Below are 12,177 nucleotides of genomic sequence, written 5' to 3' on the forward strand. Positions count from 1 at the left end.
CTTCTAAGCAGTCTTCCCAATGCCCTGTGAATTATGAAATTTTCTACTCTCAGTGGTAGGAACAGCAACTATTCCTAGCCCTGCATGAGCTCAGAGGATTTTTCCCTCTAATGGGTTTTTCTGGTTCTTTCCCCAGCCTCAGGTAGCTTCCTCTCATGCATTCACTGATCAAAACTGAGTTGAGTACTCATTGGGACCCTCTGTACCCCTCTGGAGTTCTCTACCTTTCTCCTCCACTACATGCAAACTCTGGTCTCCTTGGACTCCTAGCTATGCCTTGTCAACTCTGGGATATAGCCAGGCTCTGCCTCAGTTCAACAACCCTGCCATGGCCCAGAAATGCCCCCCAGGTAGTAAGCCAAGCAATCACAGGGCTCATCTCACTAGCTTCTAATCTTTCACGGATCACAGTCCTTCACTGATTAATGTACAATGGCTTGAAAACTGTTGTTTCATTTATTTTGTCTGGATTTTTGTTGTTTCGGGCAGAAGAGTAAATCTGTTCCCTGTTATTCTAATTTGGCCTGAATCAGAAGTCATCATTTACGTTAAACATTTAAACACACTTGTTTTTACATTTCCAGATAATTCCAATACACGAAGTCTCTGTAGGTCTGCTTCTGTTGTTTATTGTTTCTGCCAGATCTTGATCTTGGTGCCTTGTTCCCTTGTGTACTTGATTATTTCTGACTAATATACAAAAATTATATGTGAAGAAGGACTTCCGCTTCTGGGAAGATCAGGTATACATATTTTCCCTATTCCTCCCATTAATTACAACCAAAAACACTGGACACTATATATATAAAACAAATATTTAAAGACTGAAAGGTGGAAAGAAGGCAGTAGACCATCTAGAGACCTTGTGATCCAAAGAATGACATGGTGGTAAGTACCTAGGTTTTCTCTCTGCCTTGAATATCCCAGTCCTAGAGTTAACGAAACCTGCAAGCCAGAAATGCTACTAGGCACAAATAAAAACCTTCTCTGTCTTCCTAAAGGACCAGCCAAAGGGCAGCCTATGAAAACAGACAATAACCATTTGACTCCAGCCAAACACCTCAGAAAAAACTGTGGCCCAACCCCCGTCGCAATGGCCAGTGGACAGCCTAGACTTCCACCCTCACAAGGCTGTGACAAGGCACCTGAACACCCCCAATGGGGAGGAGTCAGGGAAGACCAAGGAGAGAGCTGGGACCTTCATCCCCACCAGCTGAAACTAGGCCTGGGCTCCCCTACCCCCCACCAGGGGTGTTAGTACAGACCACGTGCACCCAGCAGTAGAGGAGCCCCATCACCCTTCAGGTGTCAACAAAAGCCAAATGTTTATTATATGATTTGTTTTTTATTTTGCATTCTCTTCTCTTACACACTGCCTTCCTTTGTTTCTTTTATTTATATTCCTTTGTAAAATTCTGCTTCCTCACATCTGCTTTTTTTTTTAATGATTTACATTTGCCTCTTTCAATTTTTTGATATATTTTTATATTATCTTCACAAGGCAAATAGAAAATAAAGGCGTATAAAGAGTAGTTATGATAAAAACTCATGCCTAAAGAAAAACTGCACCCTTTTTTCCTTTGGCCTAATTGACCCTGTAGTGGTCCTTCAAGCCACTTAGAGCAGAGTACCTACTAGCTTCAAAGTCAGCCTCCAACCCTAAAATCCTTAGGATGAGTAATCAAATCATTGAAAAAGAAACACAGGACAAAGAAGCAAAAGACAAAATTATTTCCTAAAGTACCAATAAATCTACCTCCAAATGAACTACTAGAATAATGATATTTTCTCACGTTCTGGGCCATTCTGTCCTTTTACCAGAAAGTATCGGATCTAAAAATCCATCTTCTTAGCCTTTATTCATGCACATCCAGAGAAATTCACAAAATAGTCATGTACAAAGATGACTATCACCATATTGATTGTGATATTGAGGAGCTGGAAGCAATCTGGATATCCATCACTGGAAGAATGAACAAGTAAAATGTAGTAGATGAACTAGATGGTGGTAATGGTTGCACAACTCTGTGAATGTACTAAAAACCACTGGAATGTAAATTCCAAAGGGGTAAATTTTATTGTATGTGATTTATATCTCAATAAAGCTATTATAAGGTATATATAGGGGATGGATATTCTGGCACACTATGCAGCGGTCAGAGCAATGCAGTGGAAGGATATAAAGCAACACACATAGGTCTCGAAAACATGCTGTCAAGTTCAAAGTAAATACAATATGGACAGATCTTCAAAACGCAGTATTAAATTGTCCAGTAAAAGAAAATAAGAGGGCGTCTCTAATAATTCCCCTTTTCATGCTCCGTGTCTGCCTTTGTGATCAAATGGGCCATGGCAACTTTCAAGAATCTATTCACCTTGGATACCAAAGTATCTCAGCTTCTACCAAATGAAGATAAGAGCTCAACATTGCCCAATGTTATATTGGGTACCAGAAGCACATTCCTCAATGTGACTCAAAGAATCAGAGTAAGAACAGAGAGAGGAATAGCATCCCTAATTCTGGTACTTGTTTAAAAAAAAAGCATCCAACAAAGGAATCTACTAGCTCAGGAACTCAGCTGAGGAAAGATCCACTTTTGTTTACCTTCCTTTGGGAAAACAAGGTCATTTGGTTGGCTTAAAGAACTTGGGTCTCAAGGCTAATGGAAGGGGGTGGGGAAGGAAGAAGCACAGGTATTATGTTCACCAACTTAGAAGAGAAGGGTCATTCTCTCTCATCTTTGCCATTTTCCAGAGTATTTGCTTTCAATCTCCATTCATTCAAAAATTATTCATTGAGCATATATTCTAAACACTGTTTGTAGGTACTAGGGATGTCAGTGAATAAGCAAGAATTCTTGCCCTTAAGCAGCTTATATACAGTGAGGGAAGAATGACAACAAATAAGAAAATTTAATTTTAAAATTAAAAATTTAATTTACTTATATGTGCCATGAAAAAGATTACGAGTTAGAGAGGTGAGGTGAAGCTGCTTTAACTATGATAGTAAAGGAAGGCCTCTCTCAGGATGTAACAATGGGTTAAGAACCATATAAGGAGAAGATACTAGCCAAGGAAAACCTAGGGAAAAAGATTTCCAAGCAAACAAAACAAAAAACAAACAAACAAAAAGCAAGTGGTAAGGCTTCAAAGGACTAATAAGCTTCAAGTAGTCTACAGACAAAAAGAAATCCAGTGTAAAGAATGAGAAGAAAGTAGATGAAGTCAGAGAGGTAGCAGCCTTGTGAGGCATTTAATTGTATCTGGGGTGCAGTGAGAAGTGGGATGGGAAGGTTTTTCTGAATTTTAAGCAGAAGATCAACAAGCTCTAACTTGCATTCCCAATGACTCTGACTGCTATGTGGAAAACAGACTATATAAGAACACAGGAGTGGGAGGATGTAAACCATTCAGGCTATTCAGACAGCTCAGGCAAGAGATGTTAGGGCTCAGATTCTGGTTATAGCTGTGTAGGTAATGAGTCACTGTAAGATCCAGAGTATACTTTTGAAGTAGAATAAGATTTTACAATGGATTGGCCCGAGTATAAGGTGAAGAAAAGAGTTAAAACTCCTAAGTTTCTGGCCTGAGCAACTGGATGGATGGTTGATGTCATTTGCTGCAAAAGGAAGGCTTAGGGGGGCAATTTAAGAGAGTATTTATAATTGTTTTCTGAATTTAATACTTTCAGTTTATTATTTTTCGAGTTCATCTGTCAAATTTCTCCAACTAGTTTACAATCCGTTTTGTATTTCTTTTGTATCCTCATGTGCCTAGCATAGCTGATATATAATCAATATCTGCTGGATCTAATTAAACTGAAGTGGTCTTACAAGAAAACTTATGAATCAACATTTTCAAACCTTATGTTTGAAAAATCAAATACAAATGTTTTAATCAAAGACACTGCATGTTCAAAATTAAAAAACAAATGCTAGAGACAAGCCTGTAGGTATATGTTTACAATTTTAAAATGCATGCATTGTTGAATGCTTGGTGGCATAAAGCAGAGAGAAGTTTTCAAAGGGAGTTAACATAGAAAGATTTTTTAATGTCATAAATTATAATTAAATGAAACAGAAATGAACTAGAACTTGACATCACATCCTAAATAACTATTAGCAGCAAATGATAAATTTTGAAAAACTGGAATCCTCAGTCATTGTCACAACCAACGAAATAAAGGGAAATCACGTAAATGCAAACTTTTACGTATGCTCCTTTAAATCATACTGTGGCAAAGTTGAATGCTAGCAGCTTATGTTCTTGTGGGTAACTGGCTCTGGCATATTAGCCCCAGGAAAACACTTCCATCATCTTCTAGCCATATCTTGGGCAAATGCCAGAGAAAATATTTAATTCTTTATTTCATACCTTTTCTGTGCACCTTTTATACATTTTGCCCTTTAATAACTAATTCTCTAACAATGCTAAAAATCTAAAAGAATTATACAATTTTTAAAATTGTACACTTTTCTTTCTAAAATTTGCTAACATAGAACAAGAAATCAATGACATTTTCACATGGGTATTAATTAAATTATATTAAATTGTAAGACTCTGTAATCTTTAAAACTGCTAGTTTAATTATAATTTATGACATTTATAGCTAAGGCTATAAATTACTTAGGTCTAAGAACTGAGACTTACCAGGGCTTCCTGACATATATCATGAGTAATAAGAGTAGCCCAAGGGAAGATCTTCTTATAATAACAAAAGCATTAATAGAGATGTCCCTTATTTAGAGTATGTAGCTCTCTACCTGCCCCCTACAACACTAACATAAACACAGTATTAGCAAAATTTATATTCACAACTACATAGTATAAACACTGTCCTGTTTCCTGTTTCGAGACAACTATCAATGCTAAAAAACAGAGATGAGGCTTACATCTCTCTCTCCCTCAGTAAAATATAAGGTCCTCGGAAGCAGGGACTATACCTTGTTTATTTTGGTAACCCCAATTCACCAACAGTGTCTCACAGAGTAGATACTCAGCAAATGTTGCTTATTCTTTTTTTTGTTCCTAAACCTTGGCCTCAACTTGGCAATCCTTGGAAAGGCAACAATTTTGTCCTGTGATCACCAGTGACACATCTCTAAGATGGAGCTACCTCCGATTCCTCTCCTTTCTTCAAGGTTCAGGTCCCATGTAATTCATAAAACCTTCTCTGATTTCCCCAGCCCAAAGATAACTCCCTTTCCTACAGTTCTAAAGACTGTACTGTCTAATCATATATTTGACATGAATACACTATCTTGGACTATTTATTACCTATTCATTTTAAATCCAGATCTAGATATACCTTATTCCCTCAACTAAATTAATTTCAAGGACAGAATGATGGCTGTATTTGTGTCCAAATACATAGCAAAGTGCTCTGCACTCAATAAGTGTTCACTGATAAAAATAAAGACAAAGATGATAAAGATAATACAAAGCCAGTTTTGCATATTTTTCTATCAGGTATTCATTCAAAGGCATGGCAACGCCTTTGAAATTTCCTGATCAAAATAAGGAGTGGGTAACTGTCACAGCCAAAACTAACAAAATGATATTATTACTAACCAAAGAGTATTTTACTGTCACCCAACATTTTGACTAGGACTGTATATATGTGTATATGTATAAAACCAACCCAATATAATGAAAATATAACCAAGAAGTATGTGAAAAGGTAGGATTACACCCTCAAAAAATGATTATTTAATACCATGAGCAATCAAAACTATATGGCATAGTAACAAAAGATGTCACAAAACAGTATGCCCCCAATTTTTTTTTAATGCATATATAATGTGTAATGTGAATGTGCATCTATGTTTGTGTATTTATATAGGTACATTGGAGGAAAGGGAAGGGAATAAAGAAATAAACACTAAAATGTTAGTAATTACTACACAGTAAAACTACAGATGATTTTTACTTTCTTCTTCATGTTTTTCTCTACTTTCCAAATCAGAAACACATACCTAAATACAATGAATAATTTTCTTAAAATAAAACCTCCCAACATTCAGAAATTTTGTCTTTGATGTTAAAATAAGCCAACAATCTCAACTTAGTCTAGTGAGCAACATAATAGAGTTACAGAACAAAGTTATTTCTTAAGGTTAAACTCAGTCTCTGAAAGTATTTCTTACCTATTCTGCACTAACCACCCTCTTAGTTAAGTAATAGTTATACAGCAATAGTATAAATAAAAGGCTCTATTCAGAGGAAGGGACGATGAAGATACTAAGACTATCATTAGTATCCAGAATGTATCATGTACAAATTCATTTCCTTTGGACATAGTCAAAAATCCATGTGTAAAGCCTTTGATCTCATTAAATTTTTAAATTACAGACCCTGGCTGACAAAAGATAAAAGACCAATTCATATTTTGCACTTTCTGAAAAACTTGTCTAATACTGAAATTTATTAATCTGGACATAAAAAGTACAAATCTGCTTAACAGACAAATGTTAATGTTAACACAAAAAGTTTCCCATTTAGAAAGATAGAGAGATTCAAAGGTTTATTCTAAATTGGGAACACTATCAAAACAACATAGTACAGCCACTCTGGAAAACAGTTTAACAGTTTCTTTAAAAACTAAACATTCAACTACCATACAACCTGGCAACTACACTCCTGGGCATTTATCCCAGAGAAATAAAAACTCATGTTCACACAAAAACCTGCACATGAATATCTATAGCGGCTTTATTTGTAATAGCCAAAAACTGGAAACAAGCCAGATGTTCTTCAATGGGTGAATAGTTAAATAAACTAGTACAGCCATACCATGATATACTACTCAGCAATAAAAAGGAATGAACTACTGATATACCGAACAACTTGAATCTCCAGAGAATTACGTTGAGTGAAAACAGCTAATGACAAATAGTATGTACTATATAATTCTATTTATACATCATTCTTGAAATGATTATAGAATTTAAAGAATTACAGAAATAAAGAATAAATTAATGGTTGTCAAAGGTTGAGGAATGGGAGGTAAGGGTCAGAGGGAAGTAAATGTAGTTACAAAAGGGCAGCATGAAGGATCCCTGTGAAGGAAATGTTCTCTATCTTGACTACAGTAAATATCAATGTAAATATCCTAATTTTGATACTACTACAGTTTTGTAAAATAATACTATTAAGGGAAACTGGGTAGAGAGTAACATGAGATCTCTCTATTATTTCTTACAACTGCATATGAACCTATGATTATTTCAAAATAAAAAGTTTAATCTTAAAAAAAATAGAGTATTTTTAGGGCGTTTTCCAACATTGATTATATCAATCAAAATCAAATATCTTCTCTCCAGGAATTTCCAATCTAAACGAGGCAACACAAAAAAAGTTTGTGGAAGTTTACTTAGAATTTAAGATAAGTGTGTAAATACATATAGTATTTCAGTATTAAAGTATCATCATGTGGTAGTATAGAAAAGCATGTGTATGACTAAAAGAAAAAAAAATGCATTAAAACTCAAATCTATTCTAGTATGCAGATGTAATATTTTTAAGTTTTTTACAAAATCAGAAAGGAAAGCAGCACCTAGCATAGTTTGGTGCTACTATTATGGTTTCCACAGCACCCTATAATTCATCTTTCAGTCCTTTTCAAACATTATTATTTCTATTGTGACTTTTCCACTAGACAGCAAACTCCATAAGTACAAGGACTGTCTTCATCTTGCCTTCCAGCATATAGCACAGTAACTGACACATGATAAGAACAGAGCAAAAATTAAATATTTTAAAACTGAAATAAGTTGCTGAATACAACCCTTAACTACATTCCCTTGTTACAAAATTCAAAAACCTATCCTTAGGTAAACACATAATTAATTCATCTTTCCTTAGTTGAATTTTTCAATGTCGCCTATCAATTCTATTAAACAACTTTAAAAGGTTTTAATACAAATATGTTTTTAAAATATGAACTTGACAATGAAAATCATATAACCTTGATTATATATTTACAGTAAATATCAGACTAGACAGCATTAATTTCAATTCTGAAAACTTAGAAATTTAGAAGCCTAGCTAATTATTATTAAATATATTCGGTATTTAGAGATAGAATGAATGCTATTCCGATTCCAAGAAAACTGTGCATCATAAAAGCTCATCCTTAAATCTTTTTTGCCACAAGAAGTCAGCAATAGAAGCAGAGTATGAAATGAAATTAAAGATATATAGAGAGACATATACAGATATAGATATATACCCTATCAAAGATGAAGATCTAATCTTCAAGGAAAAAAGAGTCATGAAGGACACAGGGCCGTGAATCATCTTCCTCCTGAAGTAAGTGCAATTCAGTCATATGTGACAGGAATAAACCAGAGAGCATCAAAGCTATTTTAAACATTTAAGTCTATCCTTTAAAACAGAGACAGAAAATATTCTCAAATTTAAGTAGGTTTTCTTTTTTTTTTTTTTTTTAAGGGAACTTGATTCAAAAAAACAAACAAAAAAAGGTTAAAAAGTGCATGGAAAAACCTCCAAAGCAAAAAAAAAAGAATTACTCACCAAGTTGGTCATATAAATTGTGAGCAGCCCTCTCCTGCAAATAATTTTAAGAAGAGACAGTGTGAGACTAACCATCAATTTGACTTAATAATCACTTTATCATTTTTTTAGAAATCTACCAAAACAATTATCAGAAGTTGTGGAAAAGGGATAGATTATGCTGATCTAAGTTTTCAGTACCCTAATAGTTGGCTGTAAATAGATTCTACAAGTCATTCTAATCTGTAGTCATTAAACATTCTGTTTAATGCTCGTTAATTAAAATTCTTTAAAATTACTATTGCCTAGTAATTGTTAACTAGACGTACTGTGATAATCATTTTGCAATATATACCAATATCTAATTATTATATTGTTCACCTGAAACTAATATAATGTTATATGTCGATTACATCTCAATTTTTAAAACTACTAATACCTTATTATCTATTAATAGGAAGAGAGGTACAATTTGCTATTAGTCTAAGTTTATGCTAGAGAATTCTAAATTTAATGAAGAATCCTAACAAATTCATCTTGCCAAAAATGTCAAGGCCATATCAATTCTAACTAAACGCATATTTATTTTTAAAAAAACAGATCTTCTATTTGTTTCACACACAATGCAACTGTTCATTAGATGCCATTACAAATCATACAAAATCACCTTGTTTTAATTTCATTGTTAAGTGAAAAGTCAGGCAGTAAGTTAATTCTCTAATGCCAAAGGACAAACAAAAGCTCTATAAACACTCACTTTACAGAAAAACTGCATATTTACTAAATGCATACTTACTCTTACTTAATGAGAATTCATCTAGAAACTCAAAGATAAGGACAATTTTATGCCCTTAATCACTTTATTTAACTTATCTGCACATGAGACCATAAATGAAACACATCCTATCCTCTAAGAAAGAAGTCTTTAATGTTTTAAGAGTTCAAGGGCAGAGTTCAAATAACAAACTCTGAAAATTATAATAACTTATTTGAGTTTCAACTATGAACATTTTTTTAGAACTCAAAGAAACTACTACTTTATATATAAAAGAAGCAACAATATCAAATCACTTTCACTTAAATATCATGCCAGGTCTTGATATTAACATCATCCATCAAATCTTCTTGATGTCAGACCCAGTCACACAAAGTCTTGAGTGCTCATCATTTAACATGGCTTAATAGGATTTTTAATTTACTAAAGCCACATGGAGGCAGTACGATATAAGTGAACAATGCTGAAGTGAAGTTAGGAAATCAGGGTTCCAGTTAACTTTAATTCTCTGGTACCCTGTAATTTTGTCATAAAAATAAGGGAACAAAACTAGTTATCTAACTTACATTTTCAAACATAAAAACTATTTAAAGAAAAAAACTTACATTTATCAGCAATATATAAAAAATATCATTGGGCCACCCTGATTGAAAGGAGGAGGCGGTCTAGGCATACCCACTGGGCCATACCCCCCCAGCAATGTCCCTCTTCAGCAGGTCCTAATGCACCTCAGCAGAACAAGACAAGTCTACTGACCTTCTAAAAAAGAATTTCAGAATCAGTGATAAGATGATCTGTAAGGTCCCTTTTAGCTCTTCTTTTCTATGATTTGTACATATGAATTGAAATTGTTCTCACTAATCCTTACCAATCTTATTAGTTCCTACCAAATTCTAAATCAAAGATGTTCTAATAGTACTTATTTTAAATAAAATATCAAGAAAAGTTAGGGTAACATCATCATCCAAGAGTCACACATACACAGAAGTTAAATCCTTCTCAAGTGATACCTATTCTTACCAACAGCTGGTTACGTATGAAGGAAAAAAAAAAAAATTCTTCATTACAAAACCAAAATAAAAATATTTCTGTAATTTCAGTGGTAGTTCCTGAAAATACTTTTCATTATGAAGTGAACTAATGTATGATGCTATCTTTAAAAACATTTGTTCCACTAATCTCATTCTGCCTCTAATATTAACAGTAATCCAGCTCCAGAATCATCACTAGCTTCCATCTATAAGTGTTTACCTTTATTGAGCAAAGATTATCTTGTTAACCTTTACATTTTCACAGACCTGCAATAATAGTACCTGGCATCTGTGGACACTAAGCAAATGGTAGAATTACTAAGCAAGGTGTTACGAGGAACCCAGTTTTATAAAAAGGAACACATTATAAACATGTATTATAGAAATATAATCACAAAAGATAGCCACCAGACAGAGCGAGAGCCAATTAATGATACTAATTTATTAGCAAGCAAAGACGTGATCTGTTTGTCATACATTTGTATAAAATTTAATAATTTACAAGGTATAATTAATATTTTGAAATCAGATTTTATCCTCTCACTAGTTCTATGAAGTGTAACACAGATACTACTGTCCTCACTCTATTGAAAACCAAGAATCAAAGAAGTGGTTTCCTTAAAAATACAAAAGCAGCAAAAAGCAAGTTCGTCTGACTCCAGTTTCACGTTCTTTCCAATGCACTGCTTCTACAGCAGAAAATCTTTACATTACTAAGTTACATTTCCTTTTTTTTTTTTTAATTTATTTATTTAGTTATGTATTTATTTTTGGCTGCACTGGGTCTTTGTTGCTGCACGCGGGCTTTTCTCTAGTTGAGGCGAGCAGGGGCTACTCTTCGTTGCGGTGCGCGTGCTTCCCATTGCAGTGGCTTCTCTTGTTGCGGAGCACGGGCTCTAGGCGCGCGGGCTTCCGTAGTCGTGGCACGTGGGCTCAGTAGTTGTGGCGCACGGGCTTAGTTGCTCCGCGGCATGTGGGATCTTCCCAGACCAGGGCTCGAACCCGTGTCCCCTGCGCTGGCAGGCGGATTCTTAACCACTGCGCCACCAGGGAAGTCCTAAGTTACCTTTCAATTCTAAAATTCACTGACTTGTTTAATATGCTGTCCTAGCAGGCTTCTGTGTGATGAGGATGAACAAAGCCTTGACACATTCTTACTACTGGGAAAAACTGAGGATGCATCGTTATTAGATTATGTCCTATTCTGGTCTCAAGTTTCAATTTATCGTTCCCAAACAATGAGGAAGATCACCTCCTTCCCAGCTTTATCTGAATTCCAACCCAAAGCTAATAGCCTCAAGAATGAGAGGACAATGCCTGTGATGGGCATGATATGTTGGATTACATAGCCAGACTCTTTTTGGTGCCTTTACCTGGTATGTCTTTAACCTCCATTCCAATGTCAACTTGGTAGGTTAGAATATCAGAACAGTGATTTATTTTAACACTTCTCCAGAGATGTTCAGTATCATACGAAATAGATAAGCTAATTAAATACCAATTTTATTTAACACTTGACTGTATCTAGCCTAAGTCTGAAGACAAACAAGTCACTCCCTTCCTAGTGCGTAAATTCTCTCTGGAAACCAAGTTATATATTATAAAACACTGCTACAACAGTGATGGGGAAGGGGGAGGTGCCAATTAGAACAAAAGGTGGCCCAGAGGAAGGGCTGGGGCCAAGGAGGACAATAACTTTTTAAACTTCACAGGAGACTCTGATACACAAATACTCCCATTCTGCTGAGAATCACTAGATTAGAAGACTGGTGAAGCTCAGTAAATAAGCAGTCTAAAGTTAGTCGAGTATTTCTTTAAACTACAGATAAGCTTCTTTTTTTTTTTTTCTTTTTTTTT

General features: G+C 34.8%; 1 protein-coding gene across 4 annotated transcripts in view; it reads right to left on the reverse strand.

Moving 5' to 3' along the window:
• The window catches only part of TMEM135 (transmembrane protein 135), a 252,500-nt gene that overhangs the window by 176,764 nt on the left and 63,559 nt on the right, over nt 1-12,177 (reverse strand). For all 4 annotated transcript variants that reach the window (XM_061202749.1, XM_061202751.1, XM_061202748.1 and 1 more), the window contains exon 4: nt 8,536-8,569. In XM_061202749.1, coding sequence (XP_061058732.1) covers nt 8,536-8,569 — 34 coding nt within the window. The remainder of the gene's footprint in view (nt 1-8,535; nt 8,570-12,177) is intronic.

Source organism: Eubalaena glacialis, chromosome 10 (genome assembly GCF_028564815.1).
Source record: "Eubalaena glacialis isolate mEubGla1 chromosome 10, mEubGla1.1.hap2.+ XY, whole genome shotgun sequence".
In the NCBI taxonomy this organism is placed as follows: domain Eukaryota; kingdom Metazoa; phylum Chordata; class Mammalia; order Artiodactyla; family Balaenidae; genus Eubalaena; species Eubalaena glacialis.